This window comes from Piliocolobus tephrosceles, chromosome 1 (genome assembly GCF_002776525.5).
Source record: "Piliocolobus tephrosceles isolate RC106 chromosome 1, ASM277652v3, whole genome shotgun sequence".
Lineage (NCBI taxonomy): Eukaryota > Metazoa > Chordata > Mammalia > Primates > Cercopithecidae > Piliocolobus > Piliocolobus tephrosceles.
In genome coordinates this window covers 30,415,284-30,432,302 of record NC_045434.1, presented here as the reverse complement: position 1 = coordinate 30,432,302, position 17,019 = coordinate 30,415,284, and the positions used below count along the sequence as shown (strand labels likewise).

The following is a 17,019-nucleotide window of genomic DNA, read 5'->3' as shown; positions in this document are numbered from 1 at the left end:
CTTACTCTGTCACCCAGGTTGCAGTGCAGTGGCATGATTTCGGCTCACTGCAGCCTCTGTGTTTCAGGTTTGAGGGATTCTCCTGCCTCAGCCTCCCAAGGAGCTGAGATTACAGGCATGCACCACCATGCGCAGCTAATTTTTGTATATTTAGTAGAGACAGGGTTTTGCCATTTTTGCGTGGCTGGTCTCAAACTCCTGATCTCAAGTGTATCTGCCACCTGGGCCTCCAAAGGTGCTGGGATTACAGTCATCAGCCACCATGCCTGGCCCAGGCTATCATTTTTAAAACAATTTTTTTTTTTATTTCAAAAGCAAAAAAATTAGTGATGTTTTCTTTTACATTTTTGTATGACTTCAATTTCTGGCTTATTAGAACTCAATTTGAGTTCTTACCTGCTTCTGCATTCAATCTTTTGCAATGTTATTTTGGTTGAAGTATGTCAAGAAAATATGGCTTACACAAATATGAAATTGGAAGGGGGAGGAGGATTTTAATAGCTTTTCTGATAATTATGGATACTCCTGATATTACATTAAAACGTGACAAGTGACTACTGAAATCTAAAACCGTATCAATAGACCTTTCATATTGTTCCCATAAGATCTGTTGGTCTGTCTTGTGCTTTGGATACATCTTAACCTGTGCATTAATCATTTAGAAAAACTGATTCCATGAGTTACACAGATCTTCCACATGTTGACACACTTCACTATGCAATTAAAAAGGCATTCATCAATGTCATCACCAGTTTCATCAGAAAAGTTTTTAAGTAGCTGTCAAGTTCATAGTTGCATAGCCTTCTCAAAATTGTAATTTTTCTCTTGAATATGGTTGACAATAAGTACTGTCAGTTGTGTTCCTTGAAATGATAGCCTCACTTTGTTCATTTGAGAGAAAATGCCTGGTCAACACCCAAGTCTGAATGACCTCAATTTGTGTGTCATTCTTTCAAAAAGTAGGTATTTCAGCTTGCATCTTAAAACAATCTCAAAAGATTTTCTTGGGACGACCACTGTATTTTGGTTTGCAGCAGTGTTTTATGCATACTTCCCATTTTGTCATAAAATATTGAAAAAAGACGTATGTCCACAAGTTGAGATTTAGTAAATTAATAATTTTTGTTGCTTCATCAAGGACATTTTTAAGCAAATTTAAAAATATCCAGGCCAGGCACAGTGGCTCATGCCTGTAATCCCAGCACTTTGAGAGGCTGAGGTGGGCGGATCACTTGAGGTTAGGAGTTCGAGACCAGCATGGCCAGCATGGCGAAACCTCGTCTCTACGAAAAATAAAAAAAAAAAAAATTAGCGGGGGGTGCTAGTGGGCGCCTGTATTCCCAGCTACTTGGGAGGCTGACGTTGGAGAATTGCCTGAACCCAGGAGGTGGAGGCTGCAGTGAGCAGGGATCTCGCCACTACACTCCAGCCTGGGTGACAGAGCGTGACTCTGTCTCAAACAAAAACATGTTTAAAAACAAAAGTCCTACAAGTCTATGGTGGTGAATACTATGTCTAGTTGTACAGTTTGATTTATGCTTTGATTTATGCCTTGATTTATGCTGACACCAGCAGTTTTACCCACCATAGCTTCTGCACCATTAACACAAATGCCACTGCAGTAAAAAAAAGGCAGAAAACTTAGTTTTACTAAGAAAATAGTTTCAGCTGGGTGCGGTGGCTCATTCCTGTAATCCCAGCACTTTGAGAGGCTGAGGTGGGAAGATCATGAGGTCAGGAGATCGAGCCCATCCTGGCCAACACAGTGAAACCCCGTCTCTACTAAAAATATAAAAAAGTTAGTCTGCCATGGTGGCGGGCGCCAGCTGCTCGGGAGGCTGAGGCAGGAGAATGGCATGAACCTGGGAGGCAGAGCTTGCAGTGAGCCGAGATTGAGCCACTGCACTCCAGCCTGGGCGACAGAGCGAGACTCCCTCTCAAAAAAAAAAAATAGTTTCGACTCATGGATACTTTGAAAGATATTGGGGAATTGGTTGGGTGCAGCGGCTCACGACTGTAATCTCAGCACTTTGGTAGGCCAACGCGGGCGGATCACCAGAGGTCGGGAGTTTGAGACCAGCCTGATCAACATGGCAAAACCCCGTCTCTACTAAAAATACAAAAAAATTAGTTGGGCCTGGTGGCACATGCCTGTAATCCCGGCTACTCAGGAGGCTGAGGCAGGAGAATCGCTTGAATCTGGGAGGTGGAGGTTGCAGTGAGCCGAGATTGCAACACTGCACTCCAGCCCGGGCAACAAGAGGAAAAAAAAGAAAGATATTGGAGACCTCAGGGTCCACAGACCATACTTTGAGAACCACTGATCGAGAGGCTTGATGAAACCAAGGCTTAAAACTAAGCTTTTTGAAAGCAGGGGCTGTTCCTGTTTAGGAGAAGTCCAAGGGTTTACTAATCTAAATTCACACTGAGGATATGTGTCCTCTTTTCCTAGGAATTCAGGCTTAAACAGTCTTTCTAGGATAGGGGTATTAGTAGGTTACTGTGACCGGAATAACCCCAAATATTTTATGATAGTTCAGTGAATAACCATCCTTTCTTTTTTACATTTAAAATAATCTAAGTTCCTAACCTTACAAAGCTAAATAACTGAAAGATCAGTATAAAGGACAGGTAAGACAACTTAGTTGAAGAGTTTTGTCATTTCTTGGGACCATTCTTTTCAGTCACTTCCAGCAGGGCCCTCAAAGCAATTTACAGATCCGTTTCTCACAATTGGGCAGACATACTCAGGTTTAGTGGGTCATTTTTGCCTCCTGCTGCTTCTTTCTCTCCTCTTCTATATTTCTTTCCTTCTTGCATTTTTTCTTTGCCCATCTGTTTCCTCAGTTAACATAAAATTTGAAAGGTTCGTCCCCTACTCCCTCACATCTTGTACAGGAAAGACCCCTTTTACACAGTAGTCAAGAAGTATTATCTGCAGTGTGAGTGTCTGGAGGTAAAACATTATGGAACAGAACCGGGAAGCAATCAAAAACAGGAATGTGGGAATGTGTATAGAGCACAAAGGATTTACAATCAGGGGCTACAGATTTAAGGTTCAGCTCCTACCATGTCATTTCAACTTTTCTAAGCTTCAGTAGACTTACTTATGAAATGAAAATGACTGCCAACCCAACCCCTATTCCAAACTTGAGTTGTGGAAAAAACTATGCACAAAAATTAATAAAGATTCTATTTCACAGCAACACCTTTAACAGAATACATTTCAATCAATAATAAAAGTGGAGTGCCTTCACTGGAGGGGGAAAGACAAACCCCTAACAGTCTCCAATGAAGACTCTGGCCAGTGCTGTTAATTCCTGGGTCTCTACTCTTGAATCAGTGCTGCATGAATTGCTCCCACTGGGGACTTCCTGATTAATGGAGAGTCTAATCCCTAGTTTTGTTCTTGCTATTATCACTTTCTTTTGCCTCAGATGTATGAAATAGTAGAGTCTTGGGAAATACATGGTTTTGCCTTGAAGATTGATTGTTAATGATGTACTACAGTAAGGATCTCATAAAAGTTTTTATACTTTTTACATGTTCATACCAGACTTAGTAAAAATACCTAAGGTCTTTTATTACATTTAGTTTCAGGTAAACCTGCAGTGGCTGTGTGGCATAGCAGGAGGAATGGACTGGGAATTGAGGAAACTGATTTCTAATGTTAGTTCTGTCATTAACTATTTATTCTTAGGCAGACTTCTGTGGTTTTCAGACTTGGATCAGTGTAATAAATGGGTTTGGACTAGATGATTGTTGAAGAGTCCTTCTAGCTCAAAATTGTACGATTCTAAGTTCTACCTAGAAAATAAGTTTATAGGTTAGGTAATATAACATATGAAAATATATAATGAAAATTCCTATTAATTCTAGCTGGCAATCCTTTTATTCCTTCAAGTTTAAAGCACTTATAAGTTTACATACAGGTAAAATGAATTATATAGAAACAGAAATTCCAAATTAAATAACAAAAGTACAAGGATAAAAAGCATTAGCTAAAAATTTTTTAATGGTAAATACTACCTTTATTTAAAAAAGTTATACATGCTAGAAAAAAGCATAAATGATACATGTAAACAATTGTTTACTCAATACTTTTTTTTTCCTTGAAAAAGGTGCAAATGATCTTTAAATGTAAACACAAAGTTGCCAAATATCTTTGTAGTTGGGGAAAGGGAGAAGGAGGTTATTCCTTTTAAATGCAGTTAGTCTTATTCAAAGATTTTTCTTGCAAAATATATTGAAAAAAATTTGTCTATGAATACAATGAGGAAAAAAAACTTTAACCATTGAAATTATGTTTTCTCCTAAAAATTTTTAACTTTTTACCAGAAAGTGCAATTTGAGAGAAGTAGTAACAATGGTCTTATAGAATGAAGATAATGATACATTGTTTGTATAAAAGAACCAAGATATTAATAAAATGCCTCAATTGATTTTATAGTCTTTAATGTGTGCTATTACATGAACTGAATAATTCATTCCCTTAGAGGCTGTTATTAAAGGTAAGCCTCAGCTTAACTAGGCCTGAGCATCAAGAATAAATTGCATAACAGAATTCACTGCTGGGAGAAGATATTTCTCCCTGCTGGTCCTTGGTAGCAATAAGGAAACAGGAAGGACAGTTGCTTTAGTTGGTAACATTTTTGAGCAAAAACTGTTGCAGAAGCTGCATGTGATTCTCTTGGATTCTGAAGACAGCATATGAGACTTATATATTGTTTTTATAAGAGGCACTGAGCAGAGCTCTAGATCTAGCAGAAACTCTATGAGAATATTATGAAAAAAAGACTAAATAAACAAATTCATACAGAAACAAGACATACAATTACACTGATGAAAACTGTAGTGTCTGAGTCCTGGTTTTGATTGATTTAGTATCCCTTCTGAATTGTACTGTTTAAAATGAGATGTTGCCTTTTCTTGTTTTTTTTTTCTTTCTTTAGATTTTCAAGTGTTCTGGTGGTTAGTGCAAGAATAATGGCTAGCTAATACATTTTGCATACCTACCTTAATTCCTGGTAATCCTTGTTAGTGGAATCACGTGGATGGAGTGTCTAGCAATAACAGCCAAATCATATATAGCCCTTATGCCCTTATTAAATAGTATTTTCAAACCTAAATCAATACCTTATAAACAAAGTAAGTTTTGCTGCTTGGAATTTTTTTCTTCTTTTCTTTTTTGGTAGGAGGAAGGATAAGTTCAAAACGAAAACAACAAAAAACCATGATAAATTAAAACCAAAAATAAATATTCTTCTGCACAGAGTTGAAAATTATTGTGCATCTTGCAGGTGAAGTACTTTCATTTGTATTTCCATATGTTGAGGCACCGGCAAATAATAAAATTTGTTCTAATGTTTTCTCAAGCTGTACAAAGCTCCAAGGTCAAAGCTCCCCAGAATACAGAGGAATATGTACAAGACTCTGTCTTCTCTGTGTTCACCAAATATGGGATTCACAATGTGTCATTTTAATAACTCCTACACCACCCCCTAGCCGACGGTAATTCATCCCGCCATATAACCTGCAAAGAGAGAAACATAATCATATTTTCTAACTGGAAAAAAAGCACCATTTCTTCCACAACTAAGATGTTATTAACACATTTCTATGTTTTATATTATAACTAATATTTTCAGCTTCACACTAATATTGTCTTCATTCTAAAAATTAGAAGCTGCAGTTGAGCACTGTTGAGTAGCAGGACTGTTTGAGAGACTGACATGCTCTCACTCATAGGAGGCTGTGTGAAGAATGAGAGAGCATCATATTCACTTTTTGCATCAGAACTTTACAACTTTATACCTCACTGACTTCTAACAATTACACAGAATTATATATTCTACAGTTTTGTAATTTTGCCCCAGCTTTATTATTGTCCCACCTATGTTTTCCCTTTGCCTAAAATTCTTCAAATATTTATTTTTATCCCTTTGTCTTATATATACTCTATAAGCCTCCTCAAGTCTTTTATAGAACAAAACTGGATTTGAGTAAAGTCGCACCTAGTTTGTGACAAGATCATCTTCAAAATTAAGGACCTTCCACGGAGAAGAATACTAGACCTTTATCAGCTATGAGGTAGAGTTGGTTTTTAAGTCTGGGATATGTAACTGCAAATATTTAGCTATTAATCTTTCAACAGATGATCCTCAACAATTTCATAACTATTTCTTTGTCATCTATTACTAATTCTATTTAGTGACAGTTACTAAGAAACAAGTCCTCAGATAAGATTATAGTGATTAAGTGACAGTAAATTTGGCTGTCTTCAGAAATTATGCTTACTCAAAATTCCTAGTAAAAATAGAAAGCTGTATATGGAAGAAAATATCCTGCCAGTGAGAGGCCCAAAGCTGCCATTACCTATCCTTTACCATTATTAGGTTTTGCTAAAATGTTACCTTTCCAATGAGGCCTTCCCTGGCCACCTTTAAAAACAGATTCCCCTCCCTGTACTCCCTAGCCTCCTCCCCTGCTTTGGTATTTGCCATAGCACTTCCATCTACTGGTATGGTACTGCTTGTCTCCCTCAATACAATTGGTTAGCTCCAGCAGGGCAAGAAATTTTTTTTTTAGATGGAGTCTTGCTCTGCCACTCAGACTAGAGTACAGTGGTGTGATCTCAGCTCACTGCAACCTCCACCTCCTGGGTTCAAGAGATTCTTGTGCCTCAGCCTCCTTAGTAGCTGGGATTACAGGCATGCGCTCAGCAGGAATTTTTTGTTGTTGTTGTTTAGTTTTGTATCCCCAGGGCTCAGAGCACTTAGTAAATCCTTTTGTTTTTTTTTTTGAGATGGAGTCTCGCTCTGTCACCCAGGCTGCAGTGCAATGGCCCAATCTCCGCTCACTGCAACCTCTGCCCCCCAGGTTCAAGTGATTCTCCTGCCTCAGCCTCCCAAGTAGCTGGGATTACAGGTGCCCACCACCCATGCCTGGCTAATTTTTGTATTTTTAATAGAGACGAGGTTTCACCATGTTGGTCAGGCTGGTCTCGAACTCCTGACCTCAGGTGATCTGCCCACCTTGGTCTCCCAAAGTGCTGAGATTACAGGCATGAGCCACCGTGTCCGGCCATTAGTAAATCTTTACTTAATGAACAGGACTATAAAAATGTGATGTAGGAGCAAAAAGTACTATGCTGTTATTAGCCTGACTTTAGTTTGTGACCACTGAGTCATATGGAGCTGTGAGACATATGGAGGATCCAAAGCATGTCACTTAAATCTCTGTGAAGATTGTGGCTTTCCTAGAGATAGACTATAGTTGAATCTAATAGGGTGATGAAAAAACCCAGGTGGATAGTTGCAGGCTTAAAATTAGGAAATGTATTAGAACACAGTAAAGAATGGACTACAAGACTGCCTCTTTTAGAACAGTAACAGTAAAACAGAGCTCAGCTTATCCTTCATGGTCATAAGAAAAATTTCCCAGAATGTCTGCTCCTCAGCTCACATGTCCAGCCTGATATTTCTGGTTGATGTGCAACCTTAACCACTGAGATGGTGACCCTAAACTTGCTTAGGCAAGTAAGCCCGTTTTATTGAGAAGGAAACCCCAAATTGCTTAGAAGGCAAAACTGTTTTCTTAGAAGACTAGTATTTAGAATTAAGTACAGATATGCCATACATCAAACCCATAGTACTGTTATTTTTAAAGTTTGAGAATTAACTATATGTTTGGCATTTTAAGTTCTTTTTTTTTTTTTGTTGAGACGGAGTCTCGCTCTGTCGCCCGGGCTGGAGTGCAGTGGCCGGTTCTCAGCTCACTGCAAGCTCCGCCTCCCGGGTTTACGCCATTCTCCTGCCTCAGCCTCCCGAGTAGCTGGGACTACAGGTGCCCGCCACCTCGCCCGGCTAGTTGCCACCTCGCCCGGCTAGTTTTTTGTATTTTTTAGTAGAGACGGGGTTTCACTGTGTTAGCCAGGATGGTCTCGATCTCCTGACCTCGTGATCCGCCCGTCTCGGCCTCCCAAAGTGCTGGGATTACAGGCTTGAGCCACTGCGCCCGGCCTCCATTTTAAGTTCTTATAGTGTTTAAGAGAATTTGGCTTTTTAGAGCATCTATAAGATTACTCTTGTGATTCCAGTATAAAATATGATTGAGTAAAGATTTAGACTTAATTATTTTAAGTTTAAAGGTTTAAGAGAATTTTGCTAAGTTTGTAAAGGTTTTGAATATTTAAAATAAATGCAAAAGTCACCTAATTTATGTGAAATTGTAAAAACTACTTAACTACTTAGGAAAGCTTTATTAGACAATTGAGGATTTAAAAGCAAAGTAAAATTAAACCTAGAAATGAAGTTTAAGTTAAACTCTCTTAAATAAGATGTAGCCTCCTCCCTAAAAGTTAAAATGGGTTTAAAAATGAAATATTCTTTTTTAATTTGTTTTTCCTAAGCATAGGTTTCCCACAAGAACACCAAAAAATGGCATGGACAGCTTTGGAGCCAGGCCTAGGTTCTAATTCTAACTCTGTCACTAAGTCACTTAGGCAAGTCATTTTATTTCTCAGTGCTTTTGTTTCCTTGGCTGAACATGATCGGACCAGGAAGGAGATTTTTCCCCCTATTTTACTCATCTCTAATTATAAAACTGGACAGTTACTGAAAAGGAGAATTTTGTAATATATCAGCCACTTTAGAGCAATCAAGTCAAAATGAGCCATAAATATGTGTAACTTCAGCCCTCTTCAAAGTACTCCAATGTACTGACCATCCCAGTTCTGATGGTCATGGGCTGTCTCAAGCCCATGATTTCCAAGTCAGTAGTAAGGTGATTTGCTACACAGCTTAAAAGTTACCTCCATGTATTGGCATCAGGATCAAAAACTTCTATGGTCTTCAAGTATGTTGTGCCATCAAAACCTCCTACTGCCATAAGCTGTCCATTGACCACTGCCAGGCCAACCTACAAAACCAAAATATAGTAAGCTGCTGAAGAAACTAGACAATCATTAAGGAAATTCTAGACTGGTTTCTAGATAAATCTGTTTACAAAAGATAATTCTTTATGGCTTTATATTCTGGTTTACTGAAACATGGGGAAGATGTAACAACAGAAGTCTATCAAATTATGGGAACTATAAAATTATATATTCAATTAGAATATTCACACAGAATCGAAAACATGTGCTTCTTTAATTTAAAAAAAACTGCTCACTAGGAGTGAGCAAACAACCTTCAAACTGCTGTCACTTCTTTTGGTATTTGCCTGCTCTAATCTTTCTAAATTGCTACTAAAATTCTCTTTTAAAAATACAAATCTAGGCCAAGCATGGTACCTCATGCCTGTAATCCCAGCACCTGGGGAAGGCCCAGGTGGGAGCATCACTTGAAGCCTGGAGTTCAAGACCAGCTTGGGCAACACAGTGAGACCCCTATCTCTACAAAACTAAAGTAAAACAGAAAAATAGAAATTTAATCATATTGTCACTTTCCTCTTTTAAAAACTTTCTTACTTTGGGAGGCTGAGGTGGGTGGATTGCTTGAGCCCAGGAGTTCGAGACCAGCCTGGGCAACATAGTGAGACTGTCTTTTCAAAAAATACAAAAATTAGTTGGGTGTAGTGGGGGCATACCTGTAGTCCCAGCTACCTGGAGGCTGAGGATGGCTTGAGCCTGAAAGGTCAAAGTTGCAGTGAGCTGAGATTGTTCCACTGCACTCTAGTCTGGGCAGCTGAGTGGGACCCTCTCAAAAAAATCTCCTAAAACCAAAACAACTTTCTAAGCCTCCCTACTACTTAAGGATAAGTTTAAAGTCCTTATTATGTTACTCAGGCCCTCCAGAAATCTATCTTAGCCCACTATTTGAGCCTCACCTCCTATAGTTTCCCTTTACTCCTACTAATGAATCCTATGCTGCAGTAAAACTGGATTAACTGCTAGTCCCTGAAGATAATATACATTTTTCATACCTCCACACTTTTGCATATGTTCCCTGGCTGGTGTTTTCTCCCCGCACCCCTCTCTCTCTTGCTTTCTCCCTCTCTCTCTTTCCCTCTCTGTCTTACTCACAGGGTCTCACTCTGTCACTCAAGCTGCAGTGCAGTGGCAGGATCACAGATCACCATAGTGAAACCGTCTTTACTAAAAATACAAAGAAATAGCTGGGCATGGTGGCACGCACCTGTAGTCCTGTCGTCCTAGCTACTCAGGAGGCTGAGGCAGGAGAATCACTTGAGCCTGGGAGGTGGAGGTTGCAGTGAGCCAAGATCGCACCACTGCACTACAGCCTAGGTGACAGGCTCAAAAAATAAAACAAAAAAACAGTTCACGATAGCGTCCACCTCCTAGGCTCAAGTGATCCTCCCACCTCAGCTTCTTAAGTTGCTGGGACTACAGGGATGTACCACTACATCTGGCTAATTTTTAATTTTTTTGTATAGATGGGGTCTCACATGTTGCCCAGACCGGTCTCAAATTCCTGGGCTCAAGTAATCCTGTCTCTGCCTTTCAAAGTGCTGGGATTACAGGCATGAGCCACCGCACCTGGCCCTGGCTACTGTTTTCTGTCTTTTAGAAAAGCTTATTCTTCCTTCACGAGCTAGCTTACATGTGACGGTCTTTGGTAGTCTCTTCACTGCCCCAACTCATTCTTACTTCCCCAAAGCAGTAAGCGCATTCTCCTATGTTCTTCCATAAAATACGTTACCACCACTGTAGGGTTTATTTATTATAGTTAGCTGTAAACATTTGAATTTCCTTCACTAAATTGGGAGCTACTAAAGGAGAGGAATCATGTCATACTCATTTTTGCTTTCCCAACACATAGCAAACACTTAACAGGAATGTGACTAATATGCTGTTAGTTGTCAGTAATAAAAAGCCATAGATATGTGAAGGCTTTGACTTGCTGACACCTTCCAGTGGTGTACCTTGATTTATGCCAACCAGAATTCACTCTCTTTTATCCTCAGATTGTGGAGTGCTTAGCTACTGCTTGCTTCTCCTTCCTGTTATGGATGCCTCGATAAACTCCTGACATGATCAGTGGTTAATTTCGCTCTGAGCAAACATCCCAAGATGTTTCATCCCAAGATGGATGAATTCTATACTTCACCCAGAAGTCTCTTGTAGTCACAGGCCATCCATGGTCTAGAACATGTCATAGGGGAGTCTGATCTGGTCTATACTATACATAGAATAGACTCAAACTAGTTTGTGGAGACTGGGGGTGGGGCCAGATGTATTTTTGCCTAAACATTTGTATTAGTATGCCAACTACTTAGACTATTAGCTAGAAACACTAGGTTGCAATATATAGATCTAATATTAATTTAGATAAGGTAGTAGATAATTTGGGGAGATTGTTTCAGAAAAGCAATGGATACAGGATAAATCATAAAAGCCAGGTACAGTGGCTTATGCCTGTAATCCCAGCACTTTGGGAGGCTGAGGGGGTTGGATCACCTGAGGTCAGGAGTTCGAGACCAGCCTGGCTAACATGGTGAAACCCCATCTCTACTAAAAATACAAAAGTTAGCTGGACATGGTGGCATGTGCCTGTAGTCCCAGCTACTTGGGAGGCTGAGGCAGGAGAACTGCTTGAACCTGGGAGGTGGAAGTTGCAGTAAGCTGAGATTGTGCCACTGCACTCCAGCCTAGGCGAGAGAGAGAGAGACTCCTTCTCAAAAAAAAAAAAAGAGAAATCCTAAAAAATTATTCTCTAACTAAAGATATGACTGGACATAAAATTTTTAAACTACATGAGATAAAAATAATCAAAAGAAATTCATTATTTTCTAGTGTCAAATTAGCAGGGCTTGATTTACCTAAAAGCATCCTGAATGACCAGTGGGTCAATGAAGAAATGAAGAAATTAAAAATTTCTTGAAACAAATGAAAATGGAAAAACAACATACCAAAACCTGTAAAGTGGTTTTAGACATAAAGTGAAAGTAAAAGGAAAGTTTATAGTAATAAGAGCCTACGTCAAAAAAGTACAAAAACTTCAAATAACCTAACAATGCATCTTAAAGAACTAGAAAAGAACCAAATCCAAAATGAGTAGAAGAAACAAGATCAGAGCAGAAATTAATGAAATTCAAGTGAAAAAAACACAAAAGATCAATGAAATGAAAAGTTGACTTTTGAAAGGATAAACAAAATCAACAAACCTTTAGGCAGACTAAGAAAAAAGAGAGAAGGCCCAAATAAATACAATCAGAGAAGAAAAAGGAGACATTACAACTGATACCACAGAAATTCAAAGGATAATTAGAGGCTATTATGAACAAATATATGCCAATAAATTGGAAAATCTAGAAGAAACAGATAAATTCCTAGACACATACAACCTACCAAGACTGACCCATGAAGAAATCCAAAACTTGAACAGACCAATAATAAGTAATGAGGCTGATGAGTGTGGTGGCTCATGCCTGTAATTTCAGCACTTTGGGAGGCTGAGGTGAATAGATCGCTTGAGCCAAGGAGTTTGAGACCAGCCTGGGCAATATGGCGAAACCCCAACTCTACCAAAAAACAAAAAACAAAAAGTAGCTGGGGGTGGTGGTGTGCACCTGTAGTCCCAGCTAACGGGGAGACTGAGGTGGAAGGATGGTTTGAGCCTGGGAGGTGGAGGATGCAGTGAGCCAACACTGTATCATTGCACTCTAACCTTGGCGACAGACCCAGACCCTATCTCAAAACAAAACAAAAAAGTAATGAGATCAAAGCTGTAATAAAAAAACTCCCAGCAGAATTGAACAATGATATCACTTAGACACAGGGCGGGGGACATCACATACCAGGGCTTGTAGGGGAGTGGGGGGCTGGGGGAGTGATAGCATTAAGAAAAATACCTAATGTAAATGACGAGTTGATGGGTGCAGCAAACCAACATGGCACATGTAGACCTATGTATCAAACCTACACATTGTGCACATGTACCCTAGAACTTAAAGTATAATGAAAGAAAAGAAAAAAAAATAATCTCCCAACAAAGAAAAGCCCAGGACCCAATGGCCTCACTGCTGAATCTTATCAAATATTTAAAGAAGAACTAATACCAATCCTATCAAACTACTCCAAACATAGAGGAAGAGGGAACACTTCCAAACTCACTTTAGGAGGCCAGTATTACCCTGATACTCAAACCAGACAAAGACACATCAAAAAAAGAAAACTACAGTCCAATATCCTCCATGAACAATGATGCAAAAATCTTCAACAAAATCCCAGCAAACTGAATTCAATGACACATTAGAAAGATCATTCATCATGACCAGGTAGAAATTATCCCAGGGATGCAAGAATGGTTCAACATATGCAAATCAATCAGTGTGGTACATCATATCAACAGAATGAAGGACAAAAACCAAATAATCATTTCAATTGATGCTGAAAAAGCATTTGATAAAAGTAAGCATCCCTTCATGATAAAAACCTTTAAAAAACTGGGTATAGAGGGAACATACCTCAACACAATAAAAACCATATATGACAGACCCACAGTAGCATCACTTAGAATGGAGAAAAATGGAAAGAAAGCCTTTCCTCTAAGATCTGGAACAAGACAGGCATGCGCACTTTCACCACTGTTATTCAGTATAGTACTGGAAGTCCTAGCTAGAGCAACAGGACAAAAGAAAGAAATAAAGGGCATTCAAATTGGAAAGGAAGAAGGCAAGTTATTCTTCTTTGCAGACAATATGATCTTATATTTGGAAAAACCTAAAGACTCCACCAAAAAACTATTATAACTGATAAATTCAGCAAAGCTGCAGGATACAAAATCAAGATACAAAAATCAATAGCATTTTTATATGCCAACAGCAAACAATCTGAAAAAGAAATCAAGAAAGTAATCCTATTTACAATAACTATAAATAAAATAAAATACCTAGGAATAAACTGAACCAAAGAAGTGAAAAATATGATGAAAACTAGAAAACACTGATGCAAGAAATTGAAGAGGACACACAAAAATGACAAGACATTCCATGTTCATGGATTGGAAGAATCAATATTGTTAAAATGTCCATACTATCCAAAAAAATCTACAGATTCAATGCAATCCCTACCAAAATACCAATGACAGTCTTCACAGAAATAGAAAAAAAAAATCCTAAAATTTATATGCAACCACAAAGACCCAGAATAGGCAAAGCTATCTTGAGCAACAAGACCAAAACTGGAGGAATCACATTATCTGACTTCAAATTATACTAAAGAGCTACAGTAACCAAAACAGTATGAGACTAGCATAAAAACAGACACACAGACCAATGGAAAAGAATGGAGAACCCAGAAATAAACCTATACATTTACAGCAAACTGTTTTTTTGACAAAGGTGCCAGGAACGTACATTGGGGAAAGGACAATCTCTTCAATTAATGGTGCTGGGAAAACTGGGTATCTATATGCAGAATCAAACTAGACTCCATTTTTTTGCCATATACAAAAATCAAATTAAAATGAAGTAAAGCCTTAAATCTAAGGCCTCAAACAATGACACTGCTAAAAGAAAACACTGGGGAAACTTTCCAGGACATTGGTCTGGGCAAAGATTTTTTTCAGTAATACTCCACAAGCACAGGCAACCAAAGAAAAAATAGACAAATGGGATCACATTAAGTCAAAAAGCTTCTGCACAGCAAAGGAAACAACCAACAAAATGAAGAGACAACCCACTGAATGGGAGAAAACTACCCATCTGACAAGGGATTAATAACTAGAATATATAAGGGCTCAAACAACTCAACAGAAAAAAATCAAATAATCCAATTAAAAAGTGGGCAAATGATCTGAATAGACCTTTCTCCAAAGAAGGCATAAAAATAGCAGACAGGTATATGAAAAGGTGCTCAACATATGATCACTAGAGAAATGGAAATGAAAATTACAATGAGATGTCATCTCACCCCAGTTAAAATGGTTTTTATCCAAAAGTCAGGCCATAATGATTGCTGATAAAGATGCAGAGAAAAGGGAACCCTCCTACACTGCTGGTGGAAATGTAAATTAGTACAACAGTTTGGAGGTTCCTCAAAAAACTAAGAATAGAAATATCGTATGATCCAGCAATCTAATTGCTAGGTATATACCCCAAAGAAAGGAAATCAGTATATTGAAGAGATATCTGCACTCCCATGTTTATTGCAGCACTATTAATAGCCAAGATTTGGAAGCAACCTAAGTGTCCATAACTCTACTTACTCCACTACGGCGTGACGTCATGGCCACCACCGGAGACCACTGGTTGGTTCTGGGGTTGTATCTCTCAGCACTGCTCAGCTCTGTAGTGTCATCTCTACCTCCTACAGCATAGATCATGTCCTGATACACTGCACAGCCTAGGTGTTTCCTCCGGGTCCCCATAGGGGCTATAGTGTGCCATCTGTTTTCCTGAGGATTGTAACGTTCCACTGTAGGGAAAAGAAAAACCAGTAAGTGAGCATTCAACCATTTCCTCTCACCTCCAGTTTTCTTTATAGCCACTGATACTTTGTGATAACATATTTTCAACACATGATCTGATTTTTGCTTCTGAGAAGGATTTGTATACCTCTGGACAATACCACATATACTCTCATCAGGGGCTGGTTTCTTCTAGGTATGGTACAGTGGAAAGGGCATGTGTTGGGATCCAGATACTCTGGTTCTAGTTTTATCTAAATGACTAATTAGCTACATGACTCTCAGCCTCACTCTCCTTATCATTCAATGGGGAGCCTGACTACATGATCAATAAGCACCATTCAGTACTAATAATTTATCATCATAATCAGACAACTTCTGTACTCCTGTATTCCTTCCCTATAGCATAGTGCATTTTAAGCTTCTGAAGAGAAGACATGTGATAATGAATCTGGTGGGACTGTCATATTGGCAATATCCTTAGGCAAAAATACCCATAATATCTAAATAGAAAGGAATAACAAACCAGGCCAGGGGCAGTGGCTCACGCTTATAATTCCAGCACTTTAGGAGGCTGAGGTGGGTGGATCACTTGAGCTCAGGAGTTTGAGACCAGCCTGGGCAACACGGCGAAACTCCATCTCTACTAAAAACACAAAAATCAGCCAGGCCTGGTGGCACACACCTATAATCCCAGCTACTCAGGAGGCTGAAGTGGGAGGACTGCTTGAGCCCCGGAGGTAGAGGTTGGAGTGAGCCAAGATCATGCCACTGGACTCCAGCCTGGGTGACAGAGCGAGACCCTATCACAAAAACAAAAACAAAAACAAAACCCAAACAAACGAATTTGTAGTTCTAAGCTTTTATTTATTCTTAGATTATAATATAGAGTACGTTGTGGGTTTTTTTGAGAAGTTGTGATGGAGGAAAAGGAACTACTTATATAAGAAAGTATATAAGAAAGTAGTTTTTAAAATTCATTATACATTTCCAGCAGCTTGTAAAGCAGGGGAAGAAACAAATATTTGGGGAATGTACTCAGAATATGACTACAGTAGGAGCTGAGGAAGAGCTGAGCGCTGCACTCTGCTGGAGGGAAAATCAAGCATTTTCCTAATAAATTATAGGATAACCTGGAGTTTCTACACTTTTTGTAGGAGGACTCTCCAGGAAAACATTCTGCTTTTGGGTAACATGATTGCCTTTGGGAGGGACTAACCTGTGTTGAGTGGAGATGTCCCGTCAGAGCCACCTACAGCATATAAGAACCCTCCTAACACAGCCACAGCCACACCTAGTCTTCTGGTACTCATAGAAGCTACCCGAGTCCACTTGTTCTCCTTCGGATCATACCTGTAGTGAGGGAAACCAGACTGTATGCTTGTTCTTATTAAGTGAAGCCTTTTTCATAAGCTCTGAAATCACACTAAAGATATACTGAGTACACAGACTTGCTATAGTCAAATGCGCAATGAAAATCTAACATTTTACTTAGTCATTAGAAAAACATCTTAGAATTTATATCTGTGCCAGCTATTAAGCTATTTTCTACACTCAGACTTGGAAAATGTCCCAAGGAAAGAAGAAAACAACCTATGACCTCAGCTCACATAACACAGGCTTTTTTTTTTTTTTTTTTTTTTTTTGA

At 39.0% G+C, this 17,019-nt stretch overlaps 1 protein-coding gene across 3 annotated transcripts in view; it reads right to left on the bottom strand.

The window, feature by feature from the left end:
• Positions 1–3,997: 3,997 nt before the first annotated feature.
• KLHL20 (kelch like family member 20) overlaps positions 3,998–17,019 on the bottom strand; it is a 73,235-nt gene continuing 60,213 nt past the window's right edge. For 2 of the 3 annotated variants that reach the window (XM_023207182.1, XM_023207184.1), the window contains exons 10-13: positions 16,591–16,724; positions 15,171–15,379; positions 8,813–8,919; positions 4,009–5,533 (exon numbers count right to left, since the gene is read on the bottom strand). In XM_023207182.1, the coding sequence (XP_023062950.1) occupies positions 5,449–5,533; positions 8,813–8,919; positions 15,171–15,379; positions 16,591–16,724 (535 nt within the window). In that variant the 3' untranslated portion in view covers positions 4,009–5,448. Of the gene's footprint in view, positions 5,534–8,812; positions 8,920–15,170; positions 15,380–16,590; positions 16,725–17,019 lie in introns of all 3 variants that reach the window. The other variant, XM_023207183.1, reaches the window with a different exon arrangement.